The sequence below is a fragment of the Orcinus orca genome, chromosome 12 (assembly GCF_937001465.1).
Source record: "Orcinus orca chromosome 12, mOrcOrc1.1, whole genome shotgun sequence".
In the NCBI taxonomy this organism is placed as follows: domain Eukaryota; kingdom Metazoa; phylum Chordata; class Mammalia; order Artiodactyla; family Delphinidae; genus Orcinus; species Orcinus orca.
In genome coordinates this window covers 49,184,114-49,201,843 of record NC_064570.1, presented here as the reverse complement: position 1 = coordinate 49,201,843, position 17,730 = coordinate 49,184,114, and the positions used below count along the sequence as shown (strand labels likewise).

The 17,730-nt window shown below is 37.6% G+C and overlaps 1 protein-coding gene across 1 annotated transcript in view; it reads right to left on the bottom strand.

Moving 5' to 3' along the window:
* Positions 1-17,730, bottom strand: part of AK9 (adenylate kinase 9) — a 122,645-nt gene that overhangs the window by 30,366 nt on the left and 74,549 nt on the right. Inside the window, exons 23-26 of the mRNA XM_033418675.2 lie at positions 10,795-11,007; positions 7,131-7,391; positions 5,774-5,892; positions 2,233-2,452 (exon numbers count right to left, since the gene is read on the bottom strand). Of these exons, the coding sequence (XP_033274566.1) occupies positions 2,233-2,452; positions 5,774-5,892; positions 7,131-7,391; positions 10,795-11,007 (813 nt within the window). The remainder of the gene's footprint in view (positions 1-2,232; positions 2,453-5,773; positions 5,893-7,130; positions 7,392-10,794; positions 11,008-17,730) is intronic.

Genomic DNA, 17,730 nt, shown 5'->3' with positions numbered 1-17,730 from the left:
ATGCTGCTATGAACATGGGAGGAGAGATATCTCTTTGAGATAATGACTTTGTTTCCTTTGGATATATATACCCAGAAGTGGGATTCCTGGATCATATGGTAATTCTATTTTTTAATTACTTGTGGAACCTCCATACTGATTTCCACGATGGCTGTACTAGTTGACATTCCTACCAACAGTGCACAAGCGCTCCTTTTTCTCCACATCCTCACCAGCATTTATCTCGTCTTTTCGATTTTAGATACCCTAACAGGTGTGAGAGGTGATATCTCATTGTGGTTTTGATTTGCATTTATCTGATGATTAGTGATGTTGAGTACCTTTTCATGTACCTGTTGTCATTTGTATGCCTTCTTTGGAAGAATATCTATTCAGTTCATCTGCCCATTTTAAAAAATTGGATTTTTTTTGGATACTGGGTTGTATGAGTTCTTTATATATTTTGGATTTTAATCCTTTATCAGATATATGATTTACAAATACTTTTTCCCATTCCCTAGACTGCCTTTTTATCTTGTTGATGGTTTCTTTTGCTGGGCAGAAAATTTTTTAGTTTGATGTAGTCCCGCTTATTTATTTTTGCTTTTGGTGTCAAATCAAAAAAAAAAACCATCATTGCCAAGATTGATGTCAAGAAGCTTATCCCCCTTTCTTATAGGAGTTTTAGGGTTTCAGGGCTTGTGTTTCAAGTCTTTGATCCATTTTGAGTAGATTTTTGTGTATGGTGTAAGATAGGTGTTCAGTTTTATTCTTCTGCAGCAGGCTATACAGTTTTCCCAGCACCATTTATTGAAGAAACTATCTTTTCCCCATTGTACATCCTTGGCTAGTCTGTCATAAATTAACTGACAATATATGCATGGGATTATTTCTGTGCTTTCTATTCTGTTAAACTGATTTATGTGTCTACAGTCTGCTATTGTACTGAATTTTTCAGTTTGGTTATTGTATTCTTCAGCTCTGTGACTTCTGTTTGGTACTTTCTTATATTTTCTATCTCTTGAAAATTTCACTTTGCTTATGCATTGTTCTCCTGACGTTGGTGAGCATCCTTATGACTTTTAGTTTAAACTCTTTATCAGATAAATCACTTATCTTTGTTTCAGTAAGGTGTGTTTCTGGCATTTTATCTTGTTCCTCCGTTTGGAACATATTCCTCTGTTTTTTCATTTTCTTTGACTCTATGTGTTGGTCTCTACCCATTAGATAAAACAGCCACCTCTCCCTGTCTTGACAGAGTGGTCTTGTGTGGAAGATGAACACAGCTCAGGCTGGCCCCTGCTCTTGGCCATCTCTTAAGGCTTTGTACTTGTTTAAGCCACTTTATTCGTTTTTAGTTGCTCCCAGTAGTTGAGGGGGTACCATGACCTATCAGTGTCCCAAATGGGAGGATCACAGTCAGCATAGGCTGATTGGAAGCTAGACACTCAAGCAGCAGCTGTTATGATGTAGGTGATGTGGGTATTTTCTCATTTGCCCAATGTGTAGGAGTCACTCAGCTAATTTCTGGATTTCTTTCAGAGTGGATTGAGTTCAGGAGGCTCCTATGTTGCCACCTTGGGCTGGAAGCCAAGGGACCCTATCTGGATATTTACCACATTTTGTTTATCCATTCATCAGTTGATGGACATTGAACTGTTTCTACTTTTTGGCTATTATGAATAATGCTGTGTGAACTTCCACATACAAATTGTTACATGGACATGTTTTCATTTCTGTTAGATAGGTTCCTAGGAGTGGAATTGCTAGGTTCTCTATGACACTTTTGAACATTTTGTGGAAACTTCTCAGACTACAGTTCAAGAAAAGATGTTGTAAGCTAATACCTGGATTTGTTGTACTACAGGCTAAAACGGCCTTGATGGATGGTGTCACCATTCCAGGAGCTAGTGAAAAAGTCAATGAAAATTTTAATTCTTTGTGTTTCAAGGTCTGCTCCACTTGCTGCCTCTTCAACTGTGCTCCAGTGTCTGGTATAAGGATACTTTGGTGCTACCACTATCTTTAATTTTACTTGCCTTGGAGTGAGAAACATTAACATGTAGATAATCATAAAGCCCTCAAATAATTCTTAACTCTTTAATTATAAATTGTCTTAATATTTGATGAAAATGTTTTCATACTGAATGTGGTATTAAAATCAGAAAACTACATTTTTGTAAAGACCACTTTATAAACTGGATAAATGCTGAACACATTTACTCTCATGCTTTTTTTTTAACAGATACATACCTTGATTTTTGCCTTCATTTCTTTGATGAGTTTTTTCCTTTCTAATTTCTTCTTTTGTTTCATTTTCCACTTTCCAATTTGGGTAGGAAGGAGGCGATCAGAAACATCTTGATGATCAATTTGTATAAAAACAGCAGCATCTGGGAAAAACCCATATTTCCCCAGAAACTGGACCTCATCAGGATATTGCGGGAAACCATCTAATACAAAACCTGTGGAACTAGGTGGAAATTTCATAACTTACTTTATTGGCTTAAAATATTATAACTATTGATTTAAAAATGAAAAAAGTACTGATAACTTTCAACTTTACATAAGACACCCAATGAATAACCAGTTTCCTATAGTACCTTTTAATTTTTTAATATTTCTACATGCTGTTTCTTCTCCCAAATGTACTGAGTTGGATTAAAATGATAATATTTTATACTTATATTTATAGTATAAAAGTACTGTCAATCAGTTTATAGACAATTACCATTAATTAGAAGCCTACTAAAAGTTGTGAGAAGATCACAGGGAAAGAGAAAATAAGTTCTCTGCTTGGGACAAGTGACCAGCCTAATGAATGTGTCACCGTTTACATAAAGAGTTTACTTGGCTGCCCTCCACCCCTTTATTGAGAATCCTTACCCTTTAGTCATTTTTCTTCTAATGATGTTTCTTTTCATGGGAAAGTTCATAACCCTCTTCCCTGGCTCCCTTTGTAACCAGCGACAATTATTAATGTTGTCTTGGCTCATATGTAAGATGATCCTATTCAGACAGGATCATCAAACTTGCTCAAGTATGATGAAACTTCAAGAATCATGAAAATAACTTGGAATGTTAACACATTTTCATTAGGGAGTATTTATAAAAACAATCAGGCTTGGAGAACCTGGCTTGGTTTAGTTGAGAGGTTTAATATTGGTCCCTTTTTGAATGAAAGTTTATCTCATTTATCTAAGATTTGGTTTAACTATTTATATTTAAATATACGTTCTCTTCTTCAAAGGAATAGGACTTTCATGAACATTTGACAGTTTCAGCTCTTAACTGTCATTTAGAAATATTGTTTTCTTTCTAATTAAGTGGGCAAATTTACATATATTGGCCGTAAGATATGTGTTGTTTTCTTTAGAGGTGCCTTCAGCAAAGTCTCTTCTGTTCTAGCTGTTACTTCTTTGTCAATTACATCTAAATCTTTTACCTCTACACCCAAACTTTCTTCTGAGTTTTGATTTAGAATTTTCAACAAGCTGCCTAGTTTCTCCATCTGAATGCCCTTCAGGAATTATATATGCATCATACTGTCAAAAAATCACGCTCACTGTTACCCTTCCACACAGCTCTTCCTCTGACTCACTAGTATCCAGGTGCCAAACTTCAGAGACATCCTTCAACTCTCTCTTGCTTCTCACATACAAAACCGAAGTAATGTAACTAATGTAATTAGTTACATTAGATCTCTAGGACAGATGCCTTTTTAAAACATGTTTTTTCCTGATTATAAAAGCAATAAATCTCACTATAGAAAAATCAGAAATAAAGTGATGAAAAAAGGACAAAATTATCTGCAACCTCATATCCAAGAGGTTACTGACATTTTGTTTTGTTTCTTTCTAGTTGGTTCTTCATTTGTTCAACTTTCTATCATATTATAAATAACTTTGTATCCTTTTTTAACATAACTGTTGTATAATAAAATTTCTTATATTATTACAGTCTTCATTGTAATAAGTCTTAACATAGTGCTAATGTTCAGCTATTTTATTTAGGCTATTACAATTTCACTTTTACTTTTCTTCAATCCATACGCTTTTTTTTTTTTTTTTAAATGTATGTGAGGTCAGGAGCTAAGTTAATGAAGAAAAACCCATGACTATGTTGCTGCCAGCAACATGCCTAAGTTTACTACGACTATTGATCTAATTTAGGGAACAAGAAATTAAAATTAAAGTGACTAATAATCCCACTACTTGGTTAGGCCAGGGACTAAGTGAAAGAGAGTGACCAGAGGAGGACTGGGACCTGCCAGTCATTTGAATTCTCTAATGATAAAGTTTTCTTATCTCCAGAATGAGAAAATAAACTTTCTGTCCCAGAGGGAAGTTGTAAGGATTAAGGAAATTAATATGAATAAAATATAGGAGAACAGTATCTGGCACACAGTAAGTTCCATATAAGTGTTTGCTATTATCAGTACTGTAAGTATCATTTCACTTTCTTCTGGTGGATACTGAGGTAAGAGATTCTGGTTAGGAAATCGAGGTGAAGCCTTAAACTCTGGTGGCCTGGAATTCTTAGTTTGTTCTGTCTGGCGTCAGGCTTGTTCCTGGCTGTTGGTAAAGGGATGAGACTATGGACAGCTATTTAGCGGTGTGAACAACCACTGCAACAAAAACAAAGAGCGTTGCTCATCAACCAGTTATACAGGGGTTAAGTCACAACCCACTGCAGTCACCTACCGACAGCGTACTCTGAAAAGAATTCAGGATGAAAAAACAGGATGAGGCACTCTGTCCTTTGGATAAACAGGCCCCTAGATAGTTAAATGCATATCTCAGGAAGAATTTCAATGACCCCAGATTCTTGCATTTTCCCATACATAGAAAAGCACTAAAATCATTAACTTGGGATATCTGTTCTTTGTGATTAGCAGCAATCTTTTACCAAGATATATGCTTAACTACATGTATATCCTAGCCAAGAAATTCATACATGTGTACTGGCTCCTCCCCTACCTCTTTGGAACAGGTCTTCAGAGCTATCTCCCAGGCTATAGTCCCCAGTAAGACCCTGAATAAAATTTAAACTCACAACCCTCAGGTTGTGCGTTATTCTTTAAGTTGACAGTGGAATTAACTAATTGTTAAAAGACTACAAGGCAAAGAGTCTGGTACGTCATGAGTGTACACAGGATTAGAATATGGATCCTTAATCACAACTACACATTATAATCCCCTGGGGAGCTCCAATGCCCAGGCCCCAACCTCACACCTCTAAAGATTTTGATTCAATTATTTTGGGGTGGGGTCCCTGGCATCAGTATTTTTAAAATAATCCTCTAGATGTTTTTTTAAATTTATTTATTTACTTTTGGCTGCATTGGGTCTTTGTTGCTGCATGCCAGCTTTCTCCAGTTGCGGCAAGCAGGGGCTACTCTTTGTTGTGGTGCGCGGGCTTCTCATTGCGGTGGCTTCTTTTGTTGTGGAGCACGGGCTCTAGGCATACAGGCTTCAGTAGCTGTAGTTTGCGGCCTCTAGAGCACAGGCTCAATAGTTGTGGCGCACGGGCTTAGTTGCTCCGCGGCTGTGGGATCTTCCTGGACCAGAGCTCCTGGACCAGTGTCCCCTGCATTGGCAGGCGGATTCTTAACTACTGGCCACCAGGGAAGTCCCTAAATAATCCCCTAGATGTTTTTAATGTGTGGAATCACTAGTTTACATGAGAGTAAAGGAGAAAATTCTTAAATTTATGTTGGATTACGTTTTTAACTTTTAAGAATAAATCAAATAAAAGTCAATAAATGTATAAAAGCCTACATAAATTAAGATACCGTATGGGTTCCTTAAACCACCACTCAGAGAGAATTGCTTCAAGGATTTCGGGAGGCAATGGCTCATTTTCTGTTAGATTTAATCTGATTGCTTCTTCTTCTTCTGTAAGCTGTACTTCCTGAGGGTACAAACAAAAATCAGAAAACAAAACAAAAATTTTAAACAGTATATTAATAAATAATACTATGTTACATAGTTGATTAGGATAAGGACTGTTTTTCTCAGGTCAGTTTTTTCAAAAGTATTTACGTATTTATTTATTTTGGCTGCGCTGGGTCTTAGTTGCAGTACACGGGATCTTCGTTGCAGCATGAGGACTCTTAGTTGCAGCACACATGCAGGATCTAGTTCCCTGACCAGGGATCGCACCTGGGCCCCTGCACTGGGAGCACGGTGTCTTAACCACTGGACCACCAGGGAAGTCCCTCAGGTCATTTTTTATACTGTTGCTCATAAACATTTAAAAATCTGAGCTCTTTTCTTTAAATTAATATTTAATATGGTTTTAAATATTAAATGATAATTACTATTGCTAAGAGGAGTTACTAGCAATTAGCATGACTGATTTTCATACATGGTCTCAGGATACCTGTCTCATCATTTTTACTAAAACCTTGTTCAGTCTATATCACACACCTATAAAGCTTAACTGATTTTTGTCGTCTATCTTATAATTATTCAACCTAGATCCTGATTAAAGGATGGGCCAGGCAGGCAGTCATCTGGAATATAATCTGTACCTGCGTCCATTTATAGGAAATCATTTGAGAAGAAAAGGGTCCAGCTATATCAGAAATGGTTAAAAAGTGAGTTAGAATTAAGAACTTTCTCTTTATACCTCCAGATAAAAAACACCTAAGAGATATATACAAACTTTCTTATGAGGCATCATTAGAAATTAATATTTTGAGATCTCCACTGGCGCTGGGACAGATTTTTTATGACGTTAAATAGAAAACGGAGAACACAATAATGGAAAACCTTACAGTCTAGGTCAGACATATCAAATAGCATCGTCCCAAATAAATGCTATATAACACTCTTGTCAGGAAAAGCTTTTCTGTTTTTTATTGGAGTCATGTAAAACTCAGTATTTTATATTCTAGATGAGCAGTAAGATCTGTATTAAACATATGGGGAGGATGACTCATAAATGATTTTTATGGGCTATTTTTTTCTTCTTAGAAACTTTATAGAGTTTGTTTCTTTTTTTTTAACATCTTAATTGGAGTATAATTGCTTTACAATGGTGTGTTAGTTTCTGCTGTATAACAAAGTGAATCAGCTTATATTCTTCTCCCCCAAAGTAACACCAGTAAGCACAGTTATCTGCAAGGAGAGTATTAATATTCCTACCAGCTTCTTTGTATTTTCTTCCTCAATTGTAACATTGGCCTGAATTGCAAGCTCTTCAAGTTCTTGTTTTGCTAATTGTTCATCCTCAGAATCGTCCTCAAATTCAGGTCCAACTTTCTTCTCAGTTTTAAGCATTAATTTTTCTTGAAGAAATTCTTCAAACTGGATATGAAAAATGCCCAATTCTTCTGCCAACTGTCTTCCACATACAGTTTTGCCAGAGCCATGGGGGCCCAAAAGGCATATTCTTAATGGAGGAGCCTGCCACAGGGGGTGGGTCAGGGGGTTGTAGGATAGAAGGAGAGTGAAGAAAAGGAAGCTTTGAGAATTTAGAAAACGTAAGGCTTATTATTAACTGCCCTCCCTAAGACTGAATTATCACTTCACAAACTCAAGGATGTTTCAGCATTAGGATACCAATTAACATGATTCATTGCGTCAACCATGGTCCTCAGGGATCATCAACAACCATAGAGAATCTTGATATCAAGTGCCAAAAGGCATTTAATAAAATTAAATTAATTTTGTTCCTTTAAAAAAGTTTTAATTAAGGAAGAATGGAAAGGCACTTTCTTAGCACGATAAAAACAACAACAAAACCTCTCTACCAGACAAAAAGCCCATTGATACTGGAACACTAGGGGTCCCTTCATTAACTCCTGTTATCTCTGTATTGGAGATAGGGAAGCCCCAAAACCAGAGAACCCACAGAGATCCAGATGTATGGATTGTCCATTGATGCTTAAATTGTCAAGAACAACGGTGAGAGTTGGGATGGAGGAGCAGGGAAATCTTTTGTGAATGTGGGGAAATGACCATGATATTGGTAGGTGACGGCAAGGAGGAGTGGGAGATGGTGATATATCTGGATGGAATAAGCCTCCAAGGGGCTGGCAGTAACGGATTTCGAGTAGCAGAGGGAAGCAAGGAGCACAGTCTCATCACCTTTTGTCCTTGTGAAGGAAAGGTTCAGAGAAGAGTTTAAAGGTGCAAGTATACCAGAGAAATACAGGGGAAAGACGAGTAAGGTATCTTGAGGAATAGGGAAATTTAAAAAAAAAGAAAGAAACTTAAGAGATTTAAGAAGATAGCAAGTCCACAAAAGAATATCTGAAAACAGAAATATCAGAGAAAAGAAAGAGATCTTAGAGATTAAAAATGTGACTGCTGAAGTAAAAAGTTCAGTAGTACTGTGAAATTCTAAGATTCCCTAGCATGAAAAACACATGACTTCAGATTAAACATGTACCATGTGTCCAGTGCAATGAATAAAAAAGATTCTGGACAATTTTAAGAACACAAGATAATGAAAAGAAGCTCTTAAAAGCTTTCAAATATTTAAAAAATGAAGCTGACTTACAAAGAAATTAAAATCAGCCTAGTGACACTGGATGCTACCTCACAATAAAGCAATACCTTTAATATTCTAAAAAGGAATGGTTTTCAACCTAAACTCTACGTCCATACTAATTGTTAAACATATATGAGAACCAAATGATGACATTTTCAGATATGAAGAAAGTTAGTTGAAAATGTGTTTCAGCAAAACAAGGGTTTGAAAAACCCACAAAAGCAAGAGGAAGACATGATGTAAATATCCGTTGACTTTGCCACCCAGCATTTATTCACTCTTCTTCCGTTAACCACATCTGGATTCCCCCCAGGAGACCAAACTTCATCCCTCTCAGTTTATGTGCTTCCAGTGGAACTGATTCCATCATTAGTTAAAGAATTGGGCATGACATTAAAAGATGCTCAACATCACTAATCATCAAGGAAATGGAAATCAAGACAACAGTGAGATATCACCTCACACTCGTCAGAATGGCTATTGCCAAAAAGACAGGAAACAAGTGTTGGCAAGGATGTGCACTGTTGGTGGGAATGTAAATTGGTATAGCCACTATGGAAAACAGCATGGAGGTTCCTCAAAACACTAAAAATAGAACTTTCTTGTGATTCAGCAATTCCACTTCTGGGTATTTATACGAGGGAAATGAAAACACTAATTAGAAAATATATATGTACCACTATGCATTTCTTTGCAGCGTTTATTTGCAGTAAACAAAACATGGAAGCAACCTAAGTGTCCATCGATACATGAATGGTTAAAAAAGATGTGGTACACACATAATGGAATATTACTCAGCCATAAAAAAGAATGAAATCCTGCCATTTGTGACAACACTGATGGACCTAGATGGTATTATGCTAAGTGAAATAAGTCAGGCAGAGACAGACAAATGCTGTATGACTTCACTTATATGTGGGATCTAAAAATCAAAACAAACAAACATAACAAAACAGAAACAGACTCATAGACATACAGAACAAACTGGTGGTTGCCAGAGGGGAAGGTGGGTAGGGAGATGGGCAAAATAGGTGAAGGGGATTAAAAGGTACAAACTTTCAGCTATAAAATAAATATGTCCAGGTTGGCTGTACAGCATAGGGAATATAGTAAACAATATTGTAATAACTTTGTATGGTAACAGATGGTTACTAGACTTAACTTGGTGATCATTTCACAATATACGTAAATGTAAAACCACTATGTTGTACACCTGAAACTGATATAATATTGTATGTCAATAAAAAAAGAACTGGTCATGTGATAAGATTTAAGTCAGTTGATGAATCACTTGAGAAAAATAATGAAAAAGAGAATGGTGAATAGTGAAAATAGAGTGGTATGAAATTATGTAGGTGCAGTCTCACACCATACTTTTGAATCCCATTTTAAATCCCTCAGTGATGAAATTGCTGAAGTGACACCTCACTCATCCACAGGCTAAACCTCTGGCAGACAGAGCTGTGTGGAATTCAGAGTGGATAAGTAGCTAGGAAGTGAAGGGATATAGATACATAACAATTTGCAGGAAAAGTGTGGACTCACCATTAAGATTTCAGGCTTTTGTCCACAGGGTTACGAGTAAAACAAGTCAATAGATCGCAAGTAGTGAAACAGACTAAGAGGAAAACAAAACACCAAAAGAAGACAAAAGGCCACATTCCATCACCAGCAGGGCCAGGGCACAACCATCGGCATACTTCAGTCATCCCTATGCAACGATTTAGGTCCATGAAAATGGCCCAAATTATCCAGAAGAGTTTAAATTGTGTTTTATAAGTTCTGTTTAACAAGGCATTAACGTTACTGAAAGTTATGACAGTATATTGTGATTTATATATTTTGATCTTGTAGTCCCATTCTAAGGAATTAGACTAATAAAATAATTAAGAGAAACGAAGGATCATATGCCCAAAGATTTCCTAAGTACTATTTCATATCCACAATGGCAAACTCACACTATAAAAATTACTGTGAAAAAATGTCTAACAAGAAATTAGATGTTAAAATGGTATGTCAAAATGATTAGGCAATAAAATAAATCCAATACATTTACACACAGTAAATTCAGCTGTGACTTTCTACTTCAGCTAAAAAGATACCATGTGTTGGTTTGACATAGGCATTACTGAAGAAATCCAAATAGATAATTAGATTATGTTATATTCCAAAAAGTTGTTCTTGGAACCTAGATATTTCCATACCATTATATTAGACTGGGGACTTCACTACTGAGTAAAATGGTGGAGGTTGGTAATAAGTCCCTAAAAAAGTACGCAGGAGCGATCGTCAGGATGCGAATATTGTTTTCACCTTTAATGGTTCATCATGAGCCACATACTCCTCAGGTTGCTCCAAAAACTTTTCTTTAGCCTCAGGACTTGAAAAGTAATAGATCTTTTCTCGATATTTAGCTGCTTCTTCTGTGCTGCCTGGTTGTAGGATGAAGTTTTCTTTGAGAGCCACTGGACAAAAGTGCTTTGTATCTCCCAAATGCCTTCTCTTCTCTCTAATTCTATCTTCATTCTAGAAATATTATTCAAAGTTTGGAGAACACTATTAATGTATTATTCATGTAATACTAAAGAGGGAATTAAAAAAATGCAACTTGAATAGTATTTAATCCGTAACAATATCCATTTAAAACAATCCACAAAAGACCAGTTCTTATACTATTTAAATTAATCAAAAAATCAGGTTCTCATATCCACCTGAGCTCACATCCCAAGCGTCTTTATTTTATAAAGAAAATGAAGCAGCACTGAGAATGAAGGCATCCCCAGCCCTCTACAGACAAATGTGTAATAAAAACCCCTATTATGTGCTGGTGCAGGGTCACTGTGAGGTCAGTTTCTAAAATAAAATTATTTCCAAGACGTAAAAGCTGAGTCAGGGTCGCAACTTCTTACCCATTGAAAATGAAATGGGAGATGCCTCAGGATTTGCTTCGTTTCCTACTCAGTGGCTATATGTCAAATAATTTGGAACTATTTTATTTTGTTCAATTGGAAATGTGTAATATATTTTATTTGTGATAGATGAAGAAACTGTGTGTAAAGTCCCTTAAGGACTCCTGCAATTTATTTAAAGCAAAGTACATTTAAAAAATAATTTTCTGTGTTGTACAATACATGCTTGCTGTAAAAACATGCAAAACTTATCACAATGCATAGAGTGAACATTTCCTCTCACCTTCTTCCTTACAATACTATATTGACACTCAGTAGTTTTATGTGTATCCTTCCAGACCTCTTTTTCTAAGTTTATCCTACACATCTATATACAAAAATAGACACAAATTTAGGCACAAATACATTATTTTTAAAAATACCAATGAAATAATACTTTACATGATTATTGTACAACACACCTCTTCCCCCCCCCCCAAGCAAGATATAATAAACAACTTTCTGTAAAGGAGCAAAAATAAGACTAATCTCTACTTTTCTTGTGTCATTCTTGTTCAATTTTTGTGTCAGGGTTATGCAAGGTTCAAAATGAGCTGGAAAGTACTGATGTTTTTCTATGATGTGGAAGATTTAAATAACATAGGACTTATCTAATCAACAAGAACTGTCCTATAACTCCCTACAATTTTTTTGTTTGTTCAGCTTTTATCTTTCACCCTAAGCAAATTTTAGTAATTCGTATTTTGAAAACACTTTTCATTTTGACTTAAACATTAAAGTTGTAATTTAAAACAACCATCTTTTAAAATCTGATTATATACCCCTTTCTATCTCAAATGTTATCTACTGCTCCTTCTTTTTACCTCATTGCCAGAAGTTTGTCTATTTTATTGCTCTTGTCAGTGAACCAACTCTTCATTGTTTTTGAAGTTTGTCTATTTTATTGCTCTTGTCAGTGAACCAACTCTTCATTGTTTTTGAAGTTAGGCCTACTGGTTTTATTTGGTTTTGTTTTCCTATTTCATTAACTTTTGCCTTTAATCTCCTTTCTACTTTCCTTTGGTTTATTTTGTTATGCTTTTTCCTAGGTTCTTGAGTTGGACGCTTAATTTCTCCAGTCTTTCTTGTTTTTCAATAAATGCACCTAAAGTAAGGTTGCCAGACTTAGCAAGTGAAAATGAAGGCTCCCCAGTTATATTTGAATTTCAGTTTAAAAAAATGTGAGGTAGATGAGTGGTGGGTGACAAGGTTGGGGGGTCTTTTTGGAGCAAGGGATTCTGGGAAGATGGTGATCTACAGACTCTCTCTTCCCTTCTCTGCCACCTCAGTGGTAAATAGCTGCTGGGGCAGGTGGCTGGTAACCATGGACATGAGGGGAGACAACTGTACAACACTCTTTACCGCTATGAGGGGGACAAGTACCTGGAGACAAACAACAGAGGGACAAGAGCATTAAGATGCCAAGTCTTCGGAGGAATTTTGCCTGTAGAAATCTGTGGATTTCCTGGGGGAATGTTAGCATCAACAACTACCACCCAGGAGTGTTTGTGGTCTCTGTGGCCTGCAAGAGACCAAGAAGGAGCTGTATGGGCGGGAGGAGTCCTCCCTGACCCTGCATCTGGGTAAGTATGAGGAATCCAGGTAGCTGAGCTTGTCTCAGGCCTCAGCAACAAAATAGGTGACCTATCTGCTGCTATGCTTCTGACCGATGGGGAGAAAAGTCACTTTGCGTTTCATAATTTTTGAGAATGTTGTCACCTAAAGCACTCCAGCAACAGTCCTGAACTCCACTGAGCCAAAAAAAAGAAGAAAAAAAAAAAAGAAACAAAACAACCATCCTTCTCAGGAAGCCTGGCACACACTGCAAGATTAGTCAGATCAAACAGACCACAAAACTCTGCAACACAGGCAGGGAAGAAACCCAATCTCAGAGTAGAAAAATGATGGAGACGTTTACAGAGATTCATGTAAACACTAGAAAGAGTTCATGAGCACCAATAAAATATGTAAATGAGCTGAGGAAGAGAGTGAGCACTTGTGGTGGAATCTGGCCCCCAAAGATCCCCAGAACCTGTGACTATGTTATCATATGTGCATGATTAAGTTAAGGATATTGAGATGGGAGGATCATGCAGGTGGGTCCAATGTAATCACAGGGTCTTTATAAGAAGGATGCAAGAAGGTCAAAGGCAGAAGGAGATGAGATGATGGACAGTAGAGGTTGAAGTGATGAGTTTTGAAGATAGGGAAGAGGCCATGAATCAAAGAATGCAGATGACCTCCAGAAACTGGGAAAGATAGGGAAAGGCTTCTCCTCTAGAGGAAGGAACATAGCCAACACTGATTTTAGCCCTCTAAGATTCATTTCAAAATACTGACTGTGAGAACTGTACAATAATTTGGTTATTTTAAGCCACCAACTTTGTAGCAATTTGGTACAGCAGGAATAGGAAACTAATACTCCACTCTAGAGACCCCAATGAATGTCTTAAATTAGAAGGCTGAGTGTAAGACAAGTCTACACATATCTGAACAAACTCTACAAATGTAAGAACAAAAAAGTAAGAGATGGAAAATTTGGGGAAAAGATAAAATATTTGGAGGATAGATCCAAGAGACCTAACTGGTATTAAGTATTGTGGAAGGAAAAAATGGAAGAGATGGAGGAGAGGCAAGAATTAATTTGCCACAAGTAGAGAAAGAAATAACCTCAGATTTAAACACACGCCAAGTGCAGGCAGAACTGATAAGGAAAGACAAACACCTGGACACACCTTGATGCAATTTCTGATCTCTGAAGCAACATTAGAGCTGTTGTTTCTTTTTCTATTTGTGTGGCAAAAGCGAAATATCTTTGTTGTTGATCTTTCCTATTGTAAAAACACTGCATCTCGAATGTTAAAAAATCAGACAATATAGATAAGTATTTATCTATATTATTACTTGTGAGTCCCTCACTCAGAGATAACCACCATTAACACATTCAACAGCCTGACTGAGGTATAACCGACATTAAAACACTTACATACTTAGTTTATAATCTGATAAGTTTTGACATATGTTTGATCCATGAAACCATCACCACAGTCAAGATAATAAACAGATTTGTCAACTGCATAGTTTGCTCCTGCCTCTTTGTAATCCGTCCCTCCTGCCCCTATTTGCCTCCTATCTGCCCCATCCCCAGACAACAACCGCTCTCTTTTCTATCACTATAATTAGTCTGCATTTTCTAGAATTTTATGTAGGTGGAATCACATAGTATGTATTCTTTTTTGGTCTGGCTTTTTCTCTTAGCATAATTGTTTTGAGATGCATCCAGGTTGGTGTCTGTATCAGTAGATCTTTTATTTGTTTTTATTTTTCTGTGTGTGCTATTCCAGGTCTAATTATTCCCCGTTCCTAAGACTAGACTCTTTTTAATATACTACCCAATGCCCTGTGAATTATGAGGTTTTTCCAGTCTAGTTGGTGGGAATAGGCATTATTTCTGGCTCTGTGTGAGATCCAAGTACTGGTCCCACTAATCTTTGGTACTTCCCAGGGCCCTGAGTAGTTTCCTTACATGCGAAGCTGATCAGTGCTCTGTTGAATACTTGAAGGGGCTGCTCTGCAGGTGTCCAGAGCTCTCTCTGTGTACAGTTCTCTCATCTCTGGTCCCTTCCCTTCTAGCTGCTTTGGTCTCCAGGGGTTCTCTGCTCTATCTCCTCCAATCCTCCAATCAACGAGTCTCCCTGGCTCTGTCTGGGTCCCTCTTCCCTGTACCACAGCCTGGACAAGGTACATGGCCTTACAGACAGGAAGATGGGGAAATCGTAGGGTGCACTTCATTTATTTCCCACCTTTCTGGGATCACTGTGCTTCACTGTCTCATGTCAATGTCTTGAAAACTGTTTCATGTATTTATCCTATTTTTCAGTTGTTTCAGGCAGGAGGGTAAATCCAATCCCTTTTACTCCATCTTTCCTGGAATGACTGTTAACATTTGAGTACATACCTTCCCAGAATTTTTATCATGAGTTAGTGTACATTTTTTTGCTTTTGTCTGTATAGCACCTTTCTTTCCCTTTTCAAGTAACATGACCCTTCTCCCTCTTCTCATGGAGAACCACTTCTTCCACATTCCAAGGTTCTCAAATGGACCAGACAGTCAGAGTAACTCCTCACCTTATAGCCACTGAGTGCATGTGACTGAGGTTGGCTCAATCATATACAAAGTCCTCTAGTTACTATGATTAATAGGGGCAACTGACTGAGCTGGGAGAAGTGAAATTCTTTCTTGTGATTTTTCCAGGTGGATGTAAAGACAGAGTGTTGTCTTTCTTCCTAGATCAAAATTTCTAAGGATGTTCTCCCAGAATTCCTGGCAGCCATGCCTGCCTTATTTGGAAAAAACATCTTCGCAGATGTAATTAAGGATCTCAAGATGACATATCACTGTTCATTATCCAGGTGGTCCCTAAATCCAGTGACAAGTGTCCTTATAAGAGAAGACACGGAAGAGAGGCCAAGTGCAGACTGAGGCAGAGGCTGAAGCCAGCACAGAGGCAGCCACAAGCCAAGGATTATCTGGAGCCACCAGAAGCTGGAACAGGCAAGGAAGGGTTCTCCCGGGAGCCTTTGGAGGGAGCATGGTCCTACCTACCAACACCTTGATTTCAGAGTTCCGGTCTCAAGAACCGTGAGAGGATAAATTTCTGTTGTTTTAAGTCTTTGAGTTTGTGGTGCTTTTTTTTTTTTTTTTTTTTTTTTGGCCATGCCACGCAGCATGTGGGATCTTAGTTCCCCAACCAGGAATAATTGAACCCATGCCCCCTGTAGGGGAAGCATGGGGTCTTAACCACTGGACCGCCAGGGACGTCTCTGTGGTACTCTGCTATGGAAGCCTTTGGAAACTAATCCTGCAGGTAAAACTGATCTGTGTTACGGTAAATTAGGAACAGTGGAAGTGAGGAAAAGACACTATATTATCAATGAAGACCATACTTAAAAATTTAAGTTTTGAATATTACAGACAGCTTGAGAACTGTCTGCAGATACAAGAAAGACACCGTGTTCTTGCAGACCAGAGGAGGGCACAGAAGAACGGCAGAAGAAGGATGACTGAGAGGAGAGAATCTGAATATTAGTGGGACAAAACGCACATCCTTTAGCCACCCTGACTGAAGGTCTCAGCAGTTCCTTAGGATAAAGTACCGAAAGCTGTTAGCAGAATCATATTGTGTAACATTTGTTGTTTGACACATACATATTTGGGTTTAAGTTAAGCAACAGTAAGTTAATTACAACTGAGTGTTTATCTACCCGTTTTATTGATAAAGACCGGAATTAAAAGAATCACCTCCTATTTTATTATTGATAGATGCCCGAACTGGGAGGCTATCAGTTGAGAAGAGTGACCAAAATTGTGGTGCCAAGGGAGAAGATTGGGGCCTAAAATGAGCTGTTCCCATTTGAGCAAACCACTCATTGTTATCATGCCCGTAGCCCCTCAAAGATGCCATTGCTGTGCTTTGTATAAAACACCCACGTCTGTTAAATCTTTTTTGTTATTAATTTTTATTGGAGTATGGTTGCTTTACAATGTTGTGTTAGCCTCCACTGCACAACAAAATGAATCAGCCATACACATACAGATATCCCCTCCCTTCTAGGTTACCACAGTGCATTAGGTAGAGTTCCCTGTGCTATACAGTATGTTCCCATCAGTTGTCTATTTTATACATAGTATCAGGAATGTATGTGTGTCAATCCCAGCCTCCCAATTCCTCCCACCCCACCCCTTTCCCCCTTGGTATCCATACATTTGCTCTGTAAGTCTGTGTCTCCATTTGTGCTTTGCAAATAAAATCATCTGTACCACATTTCTAGATTCCACATATATGCATTATTATACGATATTTGCTTTTCTCTTTCTGACTTAACTTCACTCTGTATGACAGACTCTAGGTCCATCCACGTCTCTACAAATGACCCAATTCCATTCCTTTTTATGGCTGAGTAATATTCCATGTATATATGTACCACATCTTCTTTATCCACTCCCCTGTCAATGGACATCCACTTTTGTTAAGTTTATAAAATATTTCTGTCTCTAATACCTATAGACGTTTCCAGGGGAAAAAATTTAAAGAATTCTTTTTTCATGGGCATAATATACTGCCTAAGTAGCCCTGGCATTTCAGAGGTCAAATGAAGCTGGGTGGAGGCAAAATGTGTTGAAAATGTTTATAAAATTGAAGATCGCTGCTTGTTTTCTTGGAGTCTAAAAGTGCCCGTTACCACTCTGGATATGTGCGCTTTCAGTGATGTGACCACGGTGAGGGGCAGGAACCAAGAC